We start from the raw sequence: 24859 nt of genomic DNA, 5'->3' as shown, positions 1-24859 counted from the left end.
CCTATTGCCATGCTTGGTTGTACAATGTATACATCAAATATCTTGTGGTAGATATTTTTACCCCAAAAATGACCTGTGTGAAAACATGAAATTTTTTGCCATGTTGTAATTCTAACTTTATACATTGACTTCCCTTCATGCTTAAATTTGTATCTTAATTTATGTTTTTAGATAATTGATCAACAGCTATAGTTCTGGTAGGACATATACTTTACCACAATTCTCATCACTATGTCTATATGAACACATTAAATTTGTTATTGCAGGTCTGTTTAATTACAACTTAGAAGCAATAATGCACAGACTCGTGAATGAAAATTATAAGACAAATACTATTGTGTCAAAAACTGCCTTTAAATACAAATTAACTTGGCAGCATGAATTTATTTTACAGTGCCAGCAAACGCACAGACACCAACAGTTCGTTTGGTTGGAGGACTTACACATGCCCAAGGCAGAGTACAAGTTAGTTACAATGGAGTCTGGGGATCAATTTGTGATGATTCTTGGGATGACCGGGATGCTAAAGTTGTCTGTAAAATGTTAGGATTTTCAAGGTAAATTTGAAATATTTTCATAATTATTTTTCTGTGAAATAAGACATATAGTAAAACTGTAAACAAATCATAAGATAGCAGCTTTTCTTATTTAACTCAAGCAACAGAATTAACAGAGGATATTTGTTTGATCACAAATTGGTGTCATTATTTAATTGTCATGCCTTGAAATGTTCCATCAGATATGTATGAATGGTTATTATTGAAAAAAAAAATATAGATGAAATCTTTTATAAAAAAATCTGAAATTGTCATTTATTCATTCAGAATTTAAATTAACTTTAACTAGAAAGCATTGAAGAATTTTATTATTTTTGCAATTTTGGTGGTTAAATAATGGGGGGGGGGGGGTTACATATACCATATCTCCTCTTTTGATTAACCCGATAAGAAGCAACATTGAAAACAAATTTTCTGAGAGGAACATTTGTATTTTCATCTCTGTAGAAGAGAGTGGCATCTGATCACTAAGATTCTGTCATACATTTTGAGAAATTTAGAGAGATAAAAACTAAAACTTCTAATTCCTGATGGATTATATATTGCATGGTCCATAAAAGCTTGACATTTGCTTTCAGCATTGCCAAATTGAATTTTTATGCTGATTGTTGTTAATATTTTCATGTAAAAATAACTGTTGTTTTTTCAATATTTTCATGTTAAAATAACACATATCCAGGTGTAATGATAAGTCGTTATCCTAAGGCTATTTTTTTCTTATTTTTTCTGTACACTTAGCTTTCATTTTTTATTACCATGCATTGTCAAGCTTGGTAACTCATAATTATTTGTCAGTAACTAAATGTACGATGCTGTCCTATACTGAACCTTCTGACCTTGTTTGTTTACATTTAAATTTCAATGGCGTCAAAATCACGTGATGTCAATTCGTTCTACCCAATCAAATTGCTCTACTGTCAATTAGGGGATTTTCCAGTCTACGGCAATTACGTTATTTCTTTGTGGGATATTGCTTCAAAATAGTTTGCAATAATTTTGGATTTCATTCAACAGGAAAACTCTTTTTTTGCCATCCCTTTTGACATCAATGGAATTCTGTATGAATATTTATCTACAGTCATGATGGTCAGAATATCGATCTTTTTATAATGAATAAAAAGAAAATTCTACGAAAAATAAATGTAAATTATTTTTCATTAACCTACTCTATATTCCTGTACAAAATAATGGCATGGGCATCGTTTTTTCAATTAGTTTTCCTTTCATTTTGGTTGGGCTTTTTTCGCGGGAAAATCGCGAAAGACGTAAGGAGCATGTCATTTTAAAATTCCTAAAAATACGATTTGCTTGACCTGTATTGCCTGCCACAAGATTGATGACGCTGAATGGAATGTACACAAAGCAATGGAGGCCGGAAGTGGGATTTTGTGAAGTTCTAGAATGTTTATAGACATTCGGAAGTCGGGATTGAAACGGGCATTAGAAATTTGGCATTTTTTAGCAATAATTGAGAACAACAATGAAAACTTACCTTCAGAAATGTTTTTTTATTCAAAAGTGCAGAAAAAACGTATTCTACATTGTTTTTCTACGCCGGAAGTAGCGTAGTGACGTCAATGTGGAGTTTCCCCGTGTGTTAAGTTCAAACACAAATACCTAACGAACTGACAAGATGAACGATTTTAGACTACGGTAGGATACCTGTCAACTGTCACTATTTGCGGGGGATTTCCCCCATGGAGGCTCCCAAATTGATATTTTGAAAGAGCAATTTTGTCCACAATTTAAACAAACCAATTAATATTGCAATGACTTTAGGCTTATAAAAGTATGAAGAAGCCAAGAAACAACATTAAATTGATTTGAAGGCCCCCTTGAAGCTTTTTTAGGACTATGCCAGCCATCTTGCATGCAAAACCCCCATGGGCATTTTGAAAAGTTGGCAGGTATGATAACAGTGTTGTTTTTATTCAATATTTTCAAGTAAAATATACAGTATAATATAATAACTTATAATGTGTGCTCTTTACATTGGACAATAGACCACTTTCTAGTTTGTCTGTCACCAGAGAAAAATCGTCAGTTATGCGCCCCTTTGTGACATCATTTACCATATAGAGGGGATTGCCTGTTTCCCTGCACTATAAACGTTCATCAAGTGTCTTAGTGATCGTCATTGTGCAGGATAAACTAGAAATAATATTTGTAAATGTTCTGTAGGTACTTAATTACAATTCCCTAATGACAGCAGTGCTGAAAGACAATTATGAGAATTCGATTTGCCGAATAATTCCTGCAATATAGCTTTATAGTTTTTCAACCACTTGCACAACATTGGAATCGAAGTGACGATGCCCATAAATGCACAAATGATGTTCACTAAAACCAGAGTTTTTGACGGAAATGCATTGAACTCGAAAGTTTTCTATTCAAACTAGAGGACACATTTTTTTTTAAGTCTGAATGCTCATTCATTATTATGAACCATACTGAGTGTTTGAACTGTTGTAAGTTATAAAAGAAAAGAATAAAAAAAAAAATTATTAAAGTTTTTCTTGTTAACAAGATCAGTTTAAAAAAGTTTAATAATATAAACACATCTGTCTGCCTAATTTCAGAGGTGGTCGAGCTTTAACAGGGATAGGAACAGGTACTGGACCAATCTGGATGGATGACGTCGAGTGTCTAGGATCAGAGAGTAACATACAGAACTGTAGCTTCAAAGGATGGGGGGAAAACGATTGTGATCATACGGAGGATGCTGGGGCTTACTGTAATGATGGTAAACACAACTTTTATAATCTTTATATTCTATTTTAAAAGCATGGTATAATATATTTGAAAGATTGCTGTCTCCAAGTAATATAAACGAATTTTCCAAAAATTGATTTATTTTTAAATTAATATAATGAAACTTGAATTGAATTCTGTTGTGTAACTGTTTAAAACTTGGTATATACTGCTTCTCATTTGATTCTGAAATTTTATGTTTATAAATACCTCTTTCATTGAAAAAAACTTACCAACAAGGTAATATGCATGCATGATAAGTCTGCTGATTTAAGTTTTGTAATTTCATTATCGTTAGTAAAACAACAAATCAGATAATAATGGAAATTAGCTTGCTTCTCAACAGATTTGATATCTGTACTATTTTGCACATTGTTCCTAAAACTTAGTTGTTTACTTGGTGCAGGGACTATACAGAATGTGACAGTGCGACTTGCTAATGGTGGCTCTAGTATGGAAGGTAGAGTAGAAGTGAATTTTGGTGGACAGTGGGGGACAGTATGTGATGATGCATGGACTAACTCAAATGCTGCTGTTGTCTGTCGAATGCTGGGATTTTCTACGTGAGTACGAATTGTCATTTCACTAAATCTTATTGAATATAAGTAGGCTTTTATTTCAGTTCTAATAAAGGATATTTAAGAATTAAGGCTAAGAGTATTTGATTTTTAGTAGACAAATAGTTTTTTATTAAAATTTTATTGTGTTTTCAGCTCATTGGGCCTAAAATGCTTTTCTCATTACTTGGTGTCCATTATTTGTCTTCATTGTTGTCTGTCGTTGTTAACTTTACAAAAATCTTCTCCTGTGAAACTACTGTGCCAAATTTAACAAAACTTGTTCACAATCATTACTGGGTTTCTAGTATAGCCGTCTTGGCTAAAAATAGAATATAAGGGTAAAATGCATGGCTTATACTGAAACTAAAGCATTAAGAGTATATCTGAATGGGGTAAAATGTTCCTTAGATTGATATCTATCTGCCCTGAAATTTTCAGATGAATCAGAAAACCTGTTGTTGGGTTGCTGCCCCTGTATTAGGAATATTAAGAAAATGTGGTATTTTTTGGTTATTATCTTGAATATTATTAAAGACAGCAATAAACTGTAAACAGCATTAAAGTTCAGCAAAGTAAGATCTATGTATAATCCACATGAACAAAATTGTTAAGTGACCCCTTAAGGATTCATTACCCCAGTTGTGTTTTAACAATTTTTCAAATAAATGTTGCAACCTTTTACAAAAGTATATTCCTCTGAAAATACTTAGAGAAGTTATTCAAACTTAGCCACAATCATCAGTAGGTTATTTTGTGTGTCTAATGACCCTTCCTGCCAATCAACATGGCAAACATGGATTATAACAGAACATAGGTTAAAATGCAGTTTTTGGCTTATATCTCCGAAACTAAGGCAAAAGTATAATGTTTGCATTATTTCATGCATCAATAGTAAACAAAAATATAAGGTGAGTGACACAGGCTCCTTGAAGCCTCTAATTTTAAAGAGTTATGAGACTTTTAACAGTAATGTTGAAAGCAATAACTATATGTGAAAGGATATCCTCATGCAAATATATGTACAGTACCATTTTACTAGCTTATAAAATGCCTTAAAATATTCAATTTTATTCTCACAACATTTTCAATATGTACAAGATGTGATTGTCATGACCTCTTGGTCCAGCATTTAGAAAGTTGTGTCTCTAAGATATACCAAAAGGAGAAGAAAGTGTAGAATATGACCAATACAAAGTTTTGTCTTAATGAATTAGTTTTGTCAATTTTATAAGGGATGGTGCCACAGCTGTGCTAAGAGCCAAATATGGTCAAGGTAGTGGTAAAATTATTATGGACAATGTCGTTTGTGTTGGAACAGAAACAAACCTTGGACAATGTACATTTAATGGATTTGGTAATAACAATTGTGGCCACAATGAAGATGCAGGAGTTAGATGTCAACCAAGTAAGTTTTCAAATTATCATTGTCGTCTATTTAGTTTATTTATCTGGCAAATTTGTGCTTTTCCCATCACATGGTGTTTTTAGCTCGTTGTTGGCAATCATCTTTGTTATTTTAACTTTTACAAAAAAATATTCCTCATTAATTACTGAGCAACCAAACTTAGCTAAAATCATTAATGAGGTATCTAGATTTAAAAACGTATACAATGACTATAATGCCTGCCAATCAATATGGCCTACAAGATTAAACACAGAAACATAGGGGTGAAGGGTAAGTTTTGTCTTATTTTTTTTTATATAACGTATATAAAGATAAAATCTGACTGGGCAAAAAAGTTGTTAATGTTTTCTGAGAGTTTCCATTGTGTCCATTCCACATAGACCTAGGTGAGCGACATAGGCTCTTTAGACCCTTTAGATTGTTTAAGTCTTTATTTCAGTTTGATATTCAGGTGCACAAATGTTTTGTTTAGAAAACCATTGTTTATTAGTTGCTTTGTTGCTTTTTTGTTATCTTTGAAAATAATGTTTAAAAAAATAGTTTTAAATGTAATAAATATTTATTGAAAACCTTTAATAGGAGGTCATGTGACAACTAATTTGAATGTAAGATTAGTTGGTGGTAGGAGTGATAATGAAGGTCGTGTTGAGGTTTTCTACAACAACACATGGGGAACAATCTGTGATGATTATTGGGACCAAAGAGAGGCTCAAGTTATCTGTAGGATGCTGGGAAAACCAAGGTAAGAAAATGCTTCATAGGAGAAGGAATGTAAAGCTTGTTTCTGTTTTACGTATTGAATACAATTGAAATCTTGCTGCTACAGTTTATTTGGAAGTTATATGTCAAGATATATTTGTCTGTTTCAAAGGATTTATATAGGATCCCTTTTGATATTGCTCTTTTCTGGTCATATTTTTGGCAAAAATTTATGTTCCTTAGAAAATCCTGATGAAAAGTCCCATTTTACAAAATTCTGATAGATCTTCTAAATGTTTTATTTTATTTTTGCATCATATTCTATCTACAAAAGAATGGGTTATCCTCTCCTGACACAGCTTTTTATTACACACACACATATTCCTCATAGCATCAAATTTCTTATATGGTTTTAAGAAGGAAATGAGCTTTAAAGTTATATCATTAACAATACCTGTAGAATTCTGATAATGAATATCCATCCCCAGTAGATTTTTTTTTTTTTTTTAAGGAATTATAAGTTTCAGCTACATCAATAGGCATCTTCAATTAATACAATACTAGCATAACCAATGTTTTTTATAACCAGAATCAAACAAAAGGAGCATTTATAAAAAGCATAACTGACTATAATATAACTAAAAAGAATAAAATTTGTGCTGTTTGTCCTTTTGTTTCAATTATTCTCACTTTAGATATTTTGTTGTTTTTAAAAAATTGAGGAAGTAATGAAGATAGATTTTATTAATTAAAATATTTTTTGGAACATAAGGATCAGTTATCAACTGTTATGGAGAATTGATTCAGTTGCACAGCAAATCTTCATTGAAGATATGGAGCAGTGTACCAGAGCATTAGCTTACTCAATATTTATTAATTAGAGTAATGGAGAAGTGACTTTACTCACTGTTGATTTGATAGAGTTATGGAGTAGTGACTAACTCTCTATTTTTTCTGTTGAAGTTATGGAGCACTTGCCAAAGGAAATGCATTTTATGGAGCAGGGCGTGGACAGATTTGGCTTGACAATGTTAATTGTGTTGGTAATGAGACCAGTATTTCACAATGTGGCAGTCGTGGATGGGGTGTCAATAATTGTGGACATAGTGAGGATGCATCTGTCAGCTGTTCAGGTAAAAACATCATTTATATAGTGCTTCAACTCTTATAGAATAAGACTTTTAAGAGTAGGTCTATTAATAGAATAAGACTTTTAAGAGTAGGTCTATTAATAGAATAAGACTTTTAAGAGTAGGTCTATTAATAGAATAAGACTTTTAAGAGTAGGTCTTTTAATAGAATAAGACTTTTAAGAGTAGGTCTATTAATAGAATAAGACTTTTAAGAGTAGGTCTATTAATTTGAAATCTTTATTATGGAGTCCAATTAAACTGCCCTCCAAATTTTATTACAGTTAAGCACATGAAATCAGATTTGCTTTAGGTTGGATCTATTTCCAGTAAAGGTTAATCAGGGATACAAATTATATTGTAGCATACATTACATTTTTTCAGTAAGATAAAGAAAAGTTCATTTTATTTTCAAATGGATGCTTATGCATTCATTACCTTAAATTTTCACTTCAAAGATGAACTACAAAAAAATACTGATAACTAACTGTTCAAATATTGACTTTTACTCTAGTTATTTTTATTGCAAAAAGAATTGAGCTTTGTATAGGCATTCAGGGTGACATTGTTATAGAATTTGCTACCCTTAAAGTACAATATTTTATCGATAATTGCATGTCAGTTACAGGAACAGCAAATATTTGCCTTGACCTACAGTGCTTCAATCCGTAAAACCAACTTGGCCAATATCTTTATGATAAAATATATTTTGTCCATTCATGGAAATTTGTATGACCATGTTATGTTATGGAGTACTATCTTAACAAAAATGCCAAGAGAGAAGATGTAAACAGCAAAATTGAAAAAAAAAACGAAAAAATCAGTTCATTATCATTCCCATAGGGATAGTATATACATAAAGAGTTTTCTGCTCTTTGGTGGAGTTATTGTCTTTTTGAAACATTCCCCACTTCCATTCTCAATTTTATTTTATCATTAGTAACCCAACCCTTTCTTTGTATAACAGAAATAATATTGTATAGGAAATTAAAGGTATCCTCTCAAGGATTTAAGTTAGAAATCAGACTATTACACTAATAGGTGATAGCTTTAATTCTTCAAAGATTTCACATGCACTGTTTTATACAGGAAGGACAGCAACATCACCAGTCAGACTTGTTGGTGGCACTACTCGCTATGAAGGTCGTGTGGAGGTTTATCACAACAGCCAATGGGGAACAGTGTGTGATGATGGGGCTAATTACCATATAGCCCAGGTTGTCTGTAAACAGATCTTTGGATATACCAGGTAAGTCATCAGGTATGAAGGTCGTGTAGAGGTCTATCACAACAGCCAATGGGGAACAGTGTGTGATGATGGGGCTAATTACCATATAGCTCAGGTTGTCTGTAAACAGATCTTTGGATATACCAGGTAAGTCATCAGGTATGAAGGTTGTGTAGAGGTCTATCACAACAGCCAATGGGGAACAGTGTGTAATGATGGAGCTAATTACCATATAGTCCAGGTTGTCTGTAAACCGATCTTTGGATATACCAGGTAAGTCATCAGGTATGAAGGTCGTGTGGAGGTCTATCACAATAGCCAATGGGGAACAGTGTGTAATGATGGAGCTAATTACCATATAGCCCAGGTTGTCTGTAAACCGATCTTTGGATATACCAGGTAAGTCATCAGGTATGAAGGTCGTGTGGAGGTCTATCACAACAGCCAATGGGGAACAGTGTGTAATGATGGAGCTAATTACCATATAGCCCAGGTTGTCTGTAAACCGATCTTTGGATATACCAGGTAAGTCATCAGGTATGAAGGTCGTGTGGAGGTCTATCACAACAGCCAATGGGGAACAGTGTGTAATGATGGAGCTAATTACCATATAGCCCAGGTTGTCTGTAAACAGATCTTTGGATATACCTGGTAAGTCATCAGGTATGAAGGTCGTGTGGAGGTCTATCACAACAGCCAATGGGGAACAGTGTGTGATGATGGGGCTAATTACCATATAGCCCAGGTTGTCTGTAAACAGATCTTTGGATATACCAGGTAAGTCATCAGGTATGAAGGTCGTGTGGAGGTCTATCACAACAGCCAATGGGGAACAGTGTGTGATGATGGGGCTAATTACCATATAGCTCAGGTTGTCTGTAAACAGATCTTTGGATATACCAGGTAAGTCATCAGGTATGAAGGTTGTGTGGAGGTCTATCACAACATCCAATGGGGAGCAGTGTGTAATGATGGAGCTAATTACCATATAGCCAAGGTTGTCTGTAAACAGATCTTTGGATATACTAAGTAAGTCAGCAGCTACTGATTGTTTGATGTACTAGCTAAGACATAGCTGACTAATCTTTTAATATGTATAGGTATGTCATTGCCTAAAAAGATCTTTAAAAACTAAAAATTAGCTGGGAGATAAAAGGAATTGTAATCCAATACCTCACAACAAACACAGGTATAGCAAAAGTGTTGTGATATATAAACACTTGAAGACTGCGCAAAAGGAACATCAATGTGTCAAAAAAAGAAAATTATCAATAGGAAAATTATAATCATCCCTTTTTTCCCTTTTGTCGAAAAAATTTTTGTGAAGAGGTGTAATACTGAAATATCTTAATTTAAGAAATGACAGCTATTGCTGTTAATATTTTATTTACTATAAGTAAGAATATTTTATTTACTACAGTCGATTCCACTTAATTGCATACCGCTTAATAGCATAATTCGGTTAATTGCATACTTTTCTCCTGCACAAAACCATTTCCCATTCATCTAATGTTAAATTGTCCGGTTATATGCATAGCCTTACAAGTGGCATTTCGGTTAATTGCATAGAAAATAATCGCCAGCTAGGTATGCTTAGTTAAAACTGATGAGATTTTTGACCGGAAACGATTTGGTAAGTATATTTTTCTTGAATGCATCATTATTTTCGTTATTATTTCAAATTTACTTCTGTGTTTTTTAAATACAGTTTTAAAACAGTTTCTTTCGTGTTTATGTGATTATAAAAAAGTCCTCGATGTGTACACAGGTAAAGTTTCCCATATTCTATTTTAAGCCTCGAGGTCATAAAAATGTCAATCAGCTGATTGTTGTAAAAACACAACCATTCTATGATCTTCTATTTTCAAAGGTGTTAATTATTGATTGGGTTTCAAACATTGTTCATAGATTTTCATTTTTAGTGAATTTTTAAAACATTAATGCCTGCTAATTATCGATCATTATCCAATGTGTTAATCTCGTAATTCGGCTAGGGGTGATCTACATTTATGTTAAATATTACAGGACATTTATATATGGTTGAAGAATTTAATAAATCAATCTTTCATTTTTTATATTTTTTTAAAAGAACATCTACTTCCAGTTATTATATTTTCTAACTTTCAACACTCGTGTCCAGCAAATAACCCGCACAGGGCCCCATTACCTGACTGCTTTGCATATACGAAACTAACGAGGTTAAAGTGACAGTGTTACATCACTGTGTAATCGGTAAATACTGCATATCAGTTTCATTACACATTTATTGTTTAAAATGATTATAAACTATGTACTATTGTTAAACAGTTTGTTTTAATCAAAGCGTAACAATGTAATGTGTACATCCGGGTCATAGGAACAAATCTATTTTTAGAACAATTTTATTTTCGTATCACAGGTAAAGGAAAAGTCGGTAAATAAATAAACTAAAAACAAGATGTGTTTATAAACTTTATTGAAAGTATGCACAATGAAATAAAATGTATGACTCTAGAAAAATAACTTTTATTAGAATAAATATTAGCATTCCATATGTTGTAAGTGGATTATGGACTATCATCTTTCTTCAGGGATTATCTTTTAATCACTGTTAATACTGATCTGCACTACCGATGTTATTTGACTCCGTAATTTGGCATTTCGGATATAAGCATACTCCGCTTTATTGCATAATTTCGTCTGACAAATAGGCTATGCAAATAACCGGAATGTACTGTATAAGTAAGTTCCTTTGGATGAATTTTGGCAGTATATTTAGAGAATTCTTGATTACTTAATGATAAAATATCATCAAGATAGTGGTAAATGTTGTTTAATTCATCAATTAAATGGAATTTAGATGGGTCTTTACTGAGATTAGCCATCAACTGATTGATAACAGTACAGGTAAAAACCTACTTTAAAAGGGTCACAATTGATGCTCATAGGAATACTTATAATGTACTCTTAAACTTCATTGTCGAAGGGTACATAAATGTTGTCAAGGGGAAAATTTACAGCTTTGATCATCTCATCACACCTCCAGTCAGTAAATCTACCATAAAGAAAACAGCTTTATATAAGTAAATTTACCATAGAGAATAAGGCTTTATATGAGTTGCAACAAATGCATTTGATAGGTATGGTTATACTACAATTATAAACAGATATTACTTTGTCAGTAATCATTTTTGTTTACATCATCACAATTCTTGCATTTTATTTGTAGAAACTATTTTGAGTAAGATATTATTATGTTACTGCTTATATGTGTGTGTACAGTTGTAGCTAGTGTTCAGTGTCATATCCAGTCATCACAGTGTCATAATTCTCATCCTCATATATCACCTCATTTTACACTACTTGTTTAACAGAATAAATTCATAGTAGGCTTTTATATTTTTAACTGAGAGTTCATTATTTTTGGATAAAAAGTTTCAGCAAATGTTCTAATGAATCGTACATGACTTGTGACAGTTTTATTAGTTCTCCTCCCAGTATGTTATACAAGGTATTCTGTGTTGTGTTTTCACCAGTGGCATCATATACTATTTTAGATACCTTTATATTTCTTTTTTGACTCAGACCTAAAAATTAAGAATTAGGCAAAACTACAAAATATACTCAAAAATGTAAGTTTTCTTCAATCAAAGAAAATTGGTACCCAAATAAATGAATCCATGGTATTTCGAAATTTGATATTTTAGCAGATCCAAATGTCCCTGTTAAATGAGTACATGAATGATAGGAGATGAGGGTCTTCTAAGTCTATAAAAAGAGCAGATGTTTATATGTTCTATCAGATGGAATTCATTTTAATATGCCATGTTAAACTTTGGGAATTTTTCTTTTCTATGTCAGCCTTGATTTTAGAATTTGTTTTACAAATGTTGTTTTGTTTGCCCTTATTCTCACAATGCATGTATTTTTTAAGCCCTTAATACCGAGTAATTAACAATTTCTGGATTTTCAACAGTTGATCCTCTCATTTGACGTATGTTATAACTCTTTTGTCTCATATTTTTGTATTCATGTCATACATGCAGTAGCTGAAACAATACTCTTAAATATGAACTACTTGCATACTTTCAAAATTAACAAAATAACCTGTTGTTTGATATTTCATAAACCTTCCAGGTTATTACAACAACAACATTTTTTTAAAAGAAAAATCCAGAATTATTGTCTGAATGCCCTATATAACTGTAAATTCAGAAATATATGTGATGTTATTATCAATATGGAAAAAAGGGGAAAATGAAAAGCTCATCAGTTAAACTGGAATTTTAAATAATGAAATCATTATCTACTTCAATGAACTAGTAGAAGGTAGCTATTCCTGAAATCACATTAACAAATTGTAGTTTTCTTTTAACCATTGCATCTATAATGACACACAATGAATTCTGAATTTACAGTATATAATAGTACTTAGACAGAGCTTCCTATAATACTTTCCCAATGCTTATTTAATCAGAATTTTGAAAGCTATGGTTGAGGATCTGTATTGGGGATTACTATGTAAGTTGTTATTAACTCATTACATTGTGAGCATGAAGATGATAAATCCCGCAATGTAAAGTATTTAATGTATATTGTTAACATTTTACATTTAGGACTAATATATTTTTTCCTCAAATGAACATACCATTTAATCATTAAACCATTACATCATTTTTAAATCAGTTGAAAATAAGTTTCAGATATATAATACTAGTTAAATAGAGTGTTGTTAGGGTAAAAAGACTAATTACAAATATGGGGTTTAGATTGACATCTATAGAAGACATTACTGCAAGAGAAGACCTTAATAGAATTGAAAAACAAAGATATAGGATATCCATGCAATGACAAAAGTTGTCAAAATAAACCTTTTAAACAGTTTATGAACAGTCAAATATTTTCAAGTTATTTATGTGGAATATTGTGTAATTGATATTATCGCTATTTTGTGCTATTTTCCTTTGATCATTTTTTGTGATAATTTTCATATCATGCTACTCGCTTGAGATGGAAAGTTATCGCTAGAAACTAAGAAGGCATGTGGCGTTGCTAATGAAATTGACATGAAATTGACAACGTTGTCACTGGTAAAATAGCGATAAATAGATTATCATTGGTCATCTCGGCTTAAGCGAGAAAATTAATCTCGCTGAGACGATCAACGATAATCTCTAATTCATTATCAATTATTGTGAATTTTAGACCAACAGTTGCAGTGAAGTCCAGATCATACTTTGGAGCAGGCACAGGACAAATATGGCTGGATGATGTAAAATGTAGCGGAAATGAGTCGTCATTAGATGGGTGTGCTGCTCGACAGTGGGGACAGAGCAATTGTGGTCATGATGAGGATCTTGGGGTTATATGTAGAAGTTTGTATAAATATTATATAAAGACCAGATTTTCATTTTTTTAACTCACCTTTCCCAGAGTGCCAACGTGAGCCCTTTCTATCACATGGTGCATATGAATCATCTGTTGTCTTTCATTGTCATTGTTGTCTGTTTAACATTAATCTTCTCCTTATAGATGTAATTGCTCTTACAAGATGATTTTTACCATTTTTTTTTTTCGATTTTGCCTATTTTCTTAAGAAGTATAAAAGATAGGGATGAAATTTAAACAGCAAATGTGATCAGCAAGACAAGATGTACAAGTAAATTAGCTTGACCAAATTTTTCAGTCAACTCCTTATAAGAGTTATTGCCTTTAAATGACGATTTTAACCAATATTTTTGCATACTATCTTGAGATCTATAATAGATGGTGAGAAACTCTCAATCAGCAAGACAGGGTATGTTCAGCCTACTTCTAATTTATTATTCTTGAAATATTTTGCTGACTGTTCAGATTTACACCACTTGTGATCATGCATCATCATCTAATATTGTGATCTAAATTGTTATTATATCAAAAACTCTTCCAATTGCTATTTCTTAATCTTATTTATTCTGAATTTCTTAGATAACACCTTTTCAATCCCTGAGACTTATGTCCATCCTTTTTAAGTTGTAAGTTGTTAAATAAATTTATATCAAAACTCTTCAGATATCAACCTCAAACAATATCTTTTTGTATTGCCTTCATCAGACATTCCATCTCCACCATAGATTGAGTTGTCTGTCTTCATGTCCTGCTTCCTCAGATAATTAATAAACTTAAAAAAAAAATTGTTATAATATATATTTGAGATCAAAATGTTTTAATTTTTTATCCTTTTTCAGCCCAGACCTATCCTATCAGACTTGTAAGTCCTGATGGGTCCCCAAACAAAGGCAGAGTAGAGATTCTTGTGAATAGTACATGGGGTACAGTTTGTGATGATATGTTTGATGCTAAAGCTGCCAGCATTGTCTGTGCTATGGCTGGATATAGTAGGTATGTTGCTGTTTTTCTGTGGATTCATTCATTTTCATGGATTGAATAAATTTGGCTTTTTTGTGGATACATCATTTCATGGTTTGGCCAAAGTTCATACAAGCCTATACAAACTTAGTAATTCATTGAATGTTTGTATTCTTGGTCCACCTGTATCCATGGAATCTTTTGCACATTCATAAAGACACATTAAAACATTCTGCTATATTAATTGATCTAGTAAATAAAGATTCTTCTTATGAAGTAGTCTACTAGATAAGAAGAATCTTTATTTGCTAATTTCTTCTGTTTCATATGATATATACTTAAGATATGAAACTGTGAGAACATGATTTGAATATGAAAATAATGTAGATGTTATTTAAATTTAACCACTGACAATGGCAAAAGGACTTCAGTAAATGCAATGATTTACAAAAACTAATATGTTTTATTAAGTTTTTATTCTCTACATCATACCTTAATAGGATTTAAAGTTATTCTAACTTAAGTCTTCCAATCCTTCACCAGTGATTTTGATCACTTTTTCTCATGGAATGGTTACTTAAGTTTCCACCTTATTTTCTGTTGGGACATCATGACATATTACATAGTTTATGGATGATAGCAATTGTATTTTTAATTCAGTCCTGTTAAATACATCCCAGACTGAATGACTTTTGCAGATTCTTTATTAAATGTATTCCTGTTTAATTTTTATACGCCCGTCTTTTAGACGGGACGTATTATGGTATACCGTTGTCCGTCCGTCCGTCCGTCCGTCCGTCGTCCACACTTCGGACAATAACTCAAAAACACTTTCCCCAATTTCCATGAAACTTAAGTGAATTGTTTATATCTATTGAAGTAAGCTCCCTTTCGTTTTTTTTTAATTTCAGATTTTAAGTTTTGGATTTATGGGGCTTTATTCATAAAAAAGGGGGGATTTTCAACACTTCGGACAATAACTCAAAAAGGCTTTCACCAATGTCCATGAAACTTTGGTGAATTGTTTATATCTATTGACGTAAGCTCCCTTTCATTTTTTTTTAATTTCAGATTTTAAGTTTTGGATTTATGGGGCTTTAATCATAAAAAAGGGGGGATTTTCAACACTTCGGACAATAACTCAAAAAGGCTTTCACCAATGTTCATGAAACTTTGGTGAATTGTTTATATCTATTGATGTAAGCTCCCTTTCAATTTTTATAAATTTCAGATTTTAAGTTTTGGATTTATGGGGCTTTATTCATAAAAAAAAAGGGGATTTTTAACACTTCGGACAATAACTCAAAATGTCCATGAAACTTTAGTGAATTGTTTATATCTATTGATGTAACAAATAATACTTAATAAAATCTGATGAAAACATAAAATTTGTAAAATCTTTAGTTCAATTTAAAACATTAAATTTCTTGTAAAAAATAGGTTCCATGAATGTCATACGTTTGTACTATTATTGAATGGTTGCAAGGATGAAAGCACATTAGCAGTCCCTGAGATACTAACTGTTCCCTGAGTCATATATCATTTTATGATAACATTTTTACTATCTAAGCTATGGATAAAAATCAAATACTGTTTTTGCATATAGGATGTTTTACTCTTGTTAAAATTGGTTGCAATTGAAATCACAAATGATACCTTAGCATTGCAGCTTTTTTATAGAGTTTGGTTTCGGTGGAAGGGTTGAGCGCAATAAAAAATGTTATAAAACATAACTAGTCTACAATAGCACATAATAAGTGAACAAGTGACAACATGAAAATCCTAACATGTGACTAAATATTCCTAGCATTGCAGCTTTTTTATAGAGTTCGGTTTCGGTGGAAGGGTTGAGCGCAATAAAAAATGTTATAAAACATAACTAGTCTACAATAGCACATAATAAGTGAACAAGTGACAACATGAAAATCCTAACATGTGACTAAATATTCCTTAAATGTTAAAGGGTGTCATTTTATGAAAAAAATAAGGAAATCAAGTCTCCTAAACATTCATCAATATGATCATCTTGTGAATATTCTAAACAATAAAAAGGTAATAATCATTATCCACCATATTAAGCACCATTTGAACAACTTTTGCATACATCTTTGTATAATTTAGTATGGATTCCTTACTGTGTTCAACAGAATCTAACTATGAGCAATATACCCCAAGAAAATTACCTTCTTTCAAACTACTATAAAATTTGGAAATCAGCCATAGAATTACTAAAACCCATAATCATATATCACTTTCCTTATATTGCATTGAAGACTTCTATGTTATATGCCAATGTTAATGATATTTGTTTTTTATGCTAAATATTGAAAAGCTGAACTAGGTTTAATCATCAGTGTCTTCTTCACTGTAATCACTGTCCTCATCATCAGAAAAATCCTCATTTTCATTCTCAGAAGAGGCCTCCTCATCATCAATGAAATCCTCATTATCATCATCAATGAAATCCTCATCTCCATCATCAATGAAATCTTTATCTTCATCATCAATGAAATCCTTACTTTCATCACCTACTTCCTCATTTAGATCATAACTTTCAGTAGAGTCACTTTCACCATCTTCACCTTCCCTGTTATCTTCTTGCTGCTCCTCATTGTCATTGTAGTCTTTTTTGCCATTTTTATACGCCCGTCATCTTTCAAACAACGGGCGTATCATGCGCTAAAGCGCAGCCCTTTATTGTTAATTGATAAGAAAAATGTATAAGTTACATTTTGAATATTTGAATTATTTATAGAACTGGCGCTGTTGTTAAGAGTGGTGGTGTCTATGGACAAGGTTCAGGACCAATCTTACTGGATGATGTCAAATGTGAAGGAACAGAGAACACTATATTCCAGTGTTCATCAAAACCAATTGGATCAAATAACTGCCGTCATCGGGAAGATGTGGGTGTTCAGTGTCAGATAGGTAGGGATTTTAGGAGATATTGGTTATACATCAATGTATAGGAACCCAATAACACAAAAATACCAAACAACATCTAGATATTGTATATGTGTGAAGCAGGGCTTCCAAAAAATATTTGATCCAGCCGGACATTTCATATCTGATCCCGATTTTAATCCCTTAAGACTTAGTCACAAAAGGCAATTATGGTAATCAGATGGCAATTCCAATGATTGACATTACATTAAAAAAAAAAAACGATTTTAAACTTTACTTTGATATGATATGAATTTGATGTTCAGATGTAACTGTTAAATTGGCAGTGCATCATTCAAAGTGTGCACATCAGCATGCTCATATCTGCCTTAGACTTTTTATTTGTGCAAAATGACGTTGTCAAAAACTTTACTTTCGTTTTCACATTGTTCTAACCGGATGTTGACTTGACAATGGTAAAACATGGACCATAAACGGATACGTAAAATCTGTGTACGTTTACAAAGCACGACTGAGAGAAGAAGCTCTTTCCACGTTATTTCTTCAACAAAATACTTGAAATGAACATTAGATACAGGTATCAATGATAATTTTAGCATTTTTGAAGAAATGTAAGATGCATTATTAAATTTCCCACCAGTGCACATGCGCACACGTGTTCTAGTTCATACGACGTAGTTCTGACGATTTTTCATTTAAAACCTTTTTTAATTTTTCATCAAATCATGTTGATAAACTAATTTCTAATAATTTTAATCTTTTGGACTAAATCAATTAGATACAAACCGCTGAAATGTAAGAAAATAATTGTGAATAAACCGATCAATTTATACAATGTCCGGTACTGAACATAGTTCACCTGTCACCTGAACAGGTAGATTTCAGCTGTCCAACTACAAATTAGCCTTGATTAGAATTAGAAAGTATTGAAGTAGGTGTTGTTTTGATAGTAATTAATCATCATGTCACATTTATGACCGGAAATGTGTTGATGTTAAAGGCAAAAGGTTGGGTCAAAAAGATCGAGAATTATGTAAAAATGACCGAAAAAGCCTTGAAAACTAAAAAGTATATGACCGTTTCATGCTTTGCCCAGCCGGACTTTTACCGGACATTATACAAATGACAGGAATATATGACTGTGTGTGAAGCAACAGTGATTTTACCGGACATTATACAAATGACTGGAATATATGAAAGTTTTGGAAGCCCTGGTGTGAAGCAACAGTGATTAAGCAAAAGACAAGTATGTATGCAACATGTTTATACTGCCACAGTAAAGAGAAAAACAACAACACTATTTTTTTTAAGAGAGTTACACAGTTAGCTTTATAATTAATCTTCCATGAGGCCCTCATCATAGAAAAAGCATAAACAAAAATGCAACAGATACATGGCATACATAAGGGTAAAAATGAAGTATAAATAAGGCTAATAGTTTCAAATGATTTCAGAAGTTTTCAACAGTAGATAAAAAAAAGTCTGATCAATAAAATTTCATTTGTAATTATCTAGACATACTAATCAGCACAGCATTTGGAATGAGAAATAAGTTATAATTAATTAAAACACTTTTACTCTATTGACAGTAACCAGTAACTGTTAACCATTATCTTTTTTGCAGAAACATTCCAGGTTCGTTTAACCAATGGCAACAATCGACAGAATGGAAGAGTAGAAGTTTTGTATAATAACACCTGGGGAACAGTTTGTGATGATTATTTTGATGCTAGAGCAGCTCAGGTTGTCTGTAGAATGCTTGGATATCCTTCGTGAGTATCATTTACAATTATTCCACTGTTTCACAATTATTTTATAATTCTCTGATTGGCTTTTCTTTAATTATAATAATTTCCCCAGACATGTAGGAATAAGGGGCCAAAAAAGGGCCAAAAAGTAGCATTTTTCTAGTTTACAGACAACAACTTGTGTTTTAGTGTGTGGATCGCTCTAAAATTATACTACACAGTTTCTTACTACAAAGGAAAGGCTGGAATTGAGTTTTGGGGTTCTTACTCCAAGGGGGGTTTCTATAAGTTGGGGACCAAAAAAGGGGCCCAAATAATCATTTTTGTGGTTTCCAGTCAATAACTTGTGTTTAAGTGTATAAATCTCTCTGAAATTATACCACAAGTTTCCATACTACAAAGGGATGGTTATGGCTCAAATCATTTAGCAAATAGGGGCAAAAAAGGGTGAAAAACAAGGTTTTTTTATGGTTAAAGGACAATTTAGACAATTTAAAAGCAGTGTAAGGGAGGTAAATGTATTCCATTGAAAGAATACTGTTTTATATATGTTTGATTACCTCCCTTACACTACTTGAAAATTATGTATTAAGAAATGATGATTGTCTTGAGATGATTAGCTTTAATTTTTTTTTAGAAATTACTATTAATTAGTATTAATTTTAACCATGACTGTATGACATTTTATATTTTAATATTCTATGATGTATTTAAATGAGTAGTTATTGTTGCAAATTCTGAAATTTGAATTGAGATTAGTTTTGGAATAAGGAAAAGGGGGAGGTGAAAAAAAATTTGGAGGGGGGGACGGGACACTTTTTCTCATTTATATTTCAGAAATTAAAAAGAGAATTTCTTCAAATATTTTTTGTTGTTGAGGGGATTGATATTCAACAGCATAGTGAATTGCTCAAAAGCGAAAAAAAAAATTAAGTTCATTAGACCAGATTCATTCTGTGTCAGAAACCTATGCTGTGTTAACTATTTGGTCAAAATCTAAATTCAGAGCTGTATCAAGCTTGAATGTTGTGTCCATACTTGCCCCAACTGTTCAGGGTCGACCTCTGTGGTCGTATAAAGCTGCGCCCTGCGGAGCATCTGGTTATAAAGATATAAATATAAACATTCCATACAGTAATGTAATTGATATTTGTTGATATTGTTTGTAGTACTGGAGCTCTATCCAAGTCGAGAGCTTTCTATGGAAGGGGAACAGGTCAAATCTGGTTAGACAATGTACGATGTAGTGGAAATGAGACCAGTCTATCCCAGTGTCAGCATGCTCCAATGGGTGTCACTAACTGTCATCATACAGAAGATGTTGGTGTTATCTGTTCAGGAAGTATGTACTTAATATCTGTATACCAATAATGGAAACATGTACTTATTGTCTGTACTGGAATTATGTTCTTATTTTTTTTCCATAGCAAAAAATTATCCTACACTATTACTGTATAGATAAGAAGAATTTGAAAGTAGAATACTATGAACAGTAACTGTTTAAGTATATTATATATATTGTAGGCATTCAATCCTTAACCACCAGCAGACCAGGGCACATCACTGGTGCTGCACCTACTCCAAACCCTAGTCAAGTTTATGTTAGACTTGTTAACGGACAGGACTCGTTCTCGGGAAGAGTAGAAGTGTATGCCTTTGGTTTCTGGGGAACGATTTGTGATGACCAATGGAATGCTCATGCTGCAGGAGTTGTGTGTGGCATGTTGGGATATCAAACGTAAGATTAACAAATAATTTTGTATTATGTATAAAATTTGCCAATTTGAACACCACAAAATTTAAAAACTCCTTTTTGCATCTCAACAAACTTCAGCAACAAGCAATGCTCTTTATAGTGATAGCTACCAAACTGTGGAAAATCTCCATAACTTGATTCTGTCCCAAAGCTAATTGACATGATAATTGGTGACTTTATACTGGTTTACTGTTTGTTTCTTCTACAATTAAGTGTTTATTAATAAATTGACCTTTTTGAGAAAAATTCAAGTTGAGCACTAAATAAAATAAAAAAAATATAAAACTTTATATTTGAAAAAAAAAACACAAATAATTATTCTTATATAAATATAAATTTAGTTGATCATTTCTCAAAGCCGAGGGGTTTTCTTCAAATGTCAATTGAAAAAATAGAATGAATTTAGTATAAATACCAATAATTTAATTTTGGATGTAACGCGTCTTCTGATTGGCTGACGTTATTTTGTTATGAGCCCATAGACATAATTTAGTCATGTGACCGTGACGTCATCAACGTTTTTTCATGGTTTTCTACGGTTTAAAATGGAATTTAGAATTAAATTATAAGAAATGACTGTAATATTTTTTCTGTCTATTCGAAATAACATAAAAAATGTGGTGCACACTGTTAAATAACCCGCTACGCGCGTTATTCAGTGTGCACCAAATTTTTTATGTTATTTCTTCATAGACAGAAAAAATATTACAGTCATTCCTTAAATATGACCAAAACCTTCATTAAAATTTTCTTTTTTATAGCAACTCAATTGTAGTTATCTATGAAGCTATACAAATAATTTACAACTAGTTGCTACATTGAAATAAAATTTATTTTTGAACCGCATTTATTCTTTATAGATGTTCAAAATCTTCAGCATTATTGCCTTAAAAAGCAAAAGGGTATAATTCAATAGCTATCTTACACAAGTTAACATAGAATTTAACTGAAAGAGATGGAAATGTTTCGAAAAAGAGGAACAAAGATACATTGTATCACACAGGAATCTTTAACATATACTTGTTAATAAGTTCACTTTAACTTTACAGGACAAATGCAGTTGCACGAACAGGAGCATTCTATGGTGAGGGAACAGGACATATTTGGTTAGACAATACAAACTGTACTGGTTCCGAGTCCAGTATAACTCAATGTAGATCCAATGGATGGGGACAACATAACTGTGGACATAATGAAGATGCTGGTGTCATCTGTTCTCAAGGTAATTGTCTGTTCTCAAGGTAATTGTCAGTCAGACATAGTATTTGGTCTGTTCTCAAGTTAATTGTCTGTCAAACTCAGTAGTTGTGTTCTCAAGGTAATTGTCTGTCAGACTTAGTAGTTGGTCTGTTTTCAAGGTAATTGTCTGTCCTCAAAGGTAATTGTCTGTTAGACATAGTAGTTGGTCTGTTCTCAAGGTAATTGTCTGTCAGACATAGTAGTTGGTCTGTTCTCAACGTAATTGTCTGTCAGACATAGTAGTTGTGTTCTCAAGGTAATTGTCTGTCAGACATAGTAGTTGGTCTGTTCTCAAGGTAATTGTCTGTCAGACATAGTAGTTGGTCTGTTCTCAAGGTAATTGTCTGTCAGACATAGTAGTTGGTCTGTTCTCAAGGTAATTGTCTGTCAGACATAGTAGTTGTGTTCTCAAGGTAATTGTCTGTCAGACATAGTAGTTGGTCTGTTCTCAAGGTAATTGTCTGTCAGACATAGTAGTTGGTCTGTTCTCAACGTAATTGTCTGTCAGACATACTAGTTGTGTTCTCAAGGTAATTGTCTGTCAGACATAGTAGTTGGTCTGTTCTCAAGGTAATTGTCTGTTAGACATAGTAGTTGGTCTGTTCTCAAGGTAATTGTCTGTCGGACACAGTAGTTGTGTTCTCAAGGTAATTGTCTGTCAGACATAGTAGTGTGGAGAGATTGTTAGTGGGAATCTATTCTCAAGGTACATGTGAGCCATAGTAGTGGGGAGATATTTTCTGTTCTCAAGGTAATTGTCTGTCAGACATAGTGGTTGCATGTCTGTCCTCAACGTAATTGTCTGTCAGACATAGTGGTTGCATGTCTGTTCTCAACGTAATTGTCTGTCAGACATAGTAGTTGTGTTCTCAAGGTAATTGTCTGTTAGACAAAGTAGTTGTCTATTCTCAAGTTAATTGTCTGTTAGACATAGTAGTTGGGGAGAAATTGTCTGTTAGACATATTAGTTGTGTTCTCAAGGTAATTGTCTGTCAGACATAGTAGTTGTCTGTTCTCAAGTTAATTGTCTGTTAGACATAGTAGTTGGGGAGAGATTGTCTGTTCTCAACGTAATTGTCTGTCAGACATAGTGGTTGCATGTCTGTTCTTAAAGTAATTGTTTGTCAGACATAGTAGTTGGGAGAGATTGTTGTCGATTCTCAAGGTAATTTTCTGCCCCAGTTTTGGTCTTTTGCTTGATATTTTTACACTAACCAACTAGGTACTCTAATGTTAATCTGCAAGAGCAGTATGTTATGTAATACTTAAAAAGTTATTTATCAATTAGTTTAGATGATTTACTTATCTCCTAATATATTTAAAGTTTTATGTCAATTTTTTTTTTTCAGCAACGATCCCAGACAACTGGTTGATGATAACTGATAGTAAAAATAAGTCTATATATAGAATGGATTTAACAACAGGAGGTTACATTACTATTCCACTGATAGGCACTGATAACCCTATTGCTATCGACTATGACCCTCTTAATAGGATTATTTATTGGACAGATGTAGGCAGCAAACAGATCAGGAAAGCTAACATTGATAATAGACAAGTTTCTACATTGTTACAGCTAGGAAGCAGTGAGTACTTGTTTGAAACATTGATAATAGATAAGTCACTACACTTAAAAGCTTATTTAAACAGTGTCCAATGTCAAAAGCTGTTATTCTGTGATGTAAACGATGCTGCCAATTTCACAGAATTATATAAATGTTCTGTTTTGACAGAACACAGTTTATAAGTGAAGATATTTAAAAAAAAAAAAAAAGAATTTTAGCAGTTCCTGATAGAATTAGATAACCATTTTTGTTTTTCATTCTCAAAATAACATGTAACAAATTTCTTACAGGTTCTATCCCTGATGGTATAGCAGTAGACCCAACATCACAGCTGGTGTTTTACACTGATACAGGATATGATGTTATAGTAGCCATGAGAGCAGATGGAAGTGCTAGTAAAGTTGTAGTTAGCCAAGGACTTGATCAACCTAGGGCTATCTGTCTTGATACTTTGAATGGGTATGTAAGAAAAATTGAGAATGGAAATTGGAAATATGTCAAAGAGACAATAACCTGATCAAAGAGCATATATCAGCTGTAGGCCACCAATGGGTCTTCAACGCAGCGACTTTGAGTGGTCCTTAGCTGGCCCCTAAATAATCTGTGCACAAGTTCAGTAAAAATGGGCATCATTCTAAACTCCAAAACATATAAATGAACTAAAATTTAAAAACACACAAGACTATCAAAGGTCAGAGGCTCCTGACTTGGGAAAGGCACAAAAATGCAACAGGGTTAAACATGTTTTGTGAGATCTCAACCCTCCCCTATACCTCTAGCCAATGTAGAATAAAGAAACAAACAGCAATACACACAGTAATACTCAGTTTAAAAGAAGTCTGAGTCCAATATAGAATAGGCAACAGAAAAAAAAGAAGCAAAATGACAATATTACATGAGTTAACAAAGGACTACTAGCAGTTACTGACATGCCAACTTTAGACCTCGATTTAACTGATTGAAAATCAACAAATGTATGTTTGTATTACA

General features: G+C 32.6%; 1 protein-coding gene across 1 annotated transcript in view; it reads left to right on the top strand.

Annotated features, from left to right (window-relative positions):
* The window catches only part of LOC143064581 (scavenger receptor cysteine-rich domain-containing protein DMBT1-like), a 78953-nt gene that overhangs the window by 44013 nt on the left and 10081 nt on the right, over positions 1 to 24859 (top strand). Inside the window, exons 22-37 of the mRNA XM_076237496.1 lie at positions 395 to 557; positions 3137 to 3300; positions 3715 to 3871; positions 5101 to 5273; positions 5853 to 6015; positions 6936 to 7105; positions 8192 to 8351; positions 13515 to 13684; positions 14537 to 14690; positions 17413 to 17585; positions 19186 to 19333; positions 20479 to 20651; positions 20834 to 21047; positions 22115 to 22287; positions 23654 to 23890; positions 24160 to 24328. Coding sequence (XP_076093611.1) covers positions 395 to 557; positions 3137 to 3300; positions 3715 to 3871; positions 5101 to 5273; positions 5853 to 6015; positions 6936 to 7105; positions 8192 to 8351; positions 13515 to 13684; positions 14537 to 14690; positions 17413 to 17585; positions 19186 to 19333; positions 20479 to 20651; positions 20834 to 21047; positions 22115 to 22287; positions 23654 to 23890; positions 24160 to 24328 — 2761 coding nt within the window. The remainder of the gene's footprint in view (positions 1 to 394; positions 558 to 3136; positions 3301 to 3714; positions 3872 to 5100; positions 5274 to 5852; positions 6016 to 6935; positions 7106 to 8191; positions 8352 to 13514; positions 13685 to 14536; positions 14691 to 17412; positions 17586 to 19185; positions 19334 to 20478; positions 20652 to 20833; positions 21048 to 22114; positions 22288 to 23653; positions 23891 to 24159; positions 24329 to 24859) is intronic.

Source organism: Mytilus galloprovincialis, chromosome 2 (assembly GCF_965363235.1).
Source record: "Mytilus galloprovincialis chromosome 2, xbMytGall1.hap1.1, whole genome shotgun sequence".
NCBI classification, from domain to species: Eukaryota; Metazoa; Mollusca; class Bivalvia; order Mytilida; family Mytilidae; genus Mytilus; species Mytilus galloprovincialis.
Note: the sequence above shows the minus strand (reverse complement) of the source record. Positions and strands in the feature narration are given on the sequence as shown.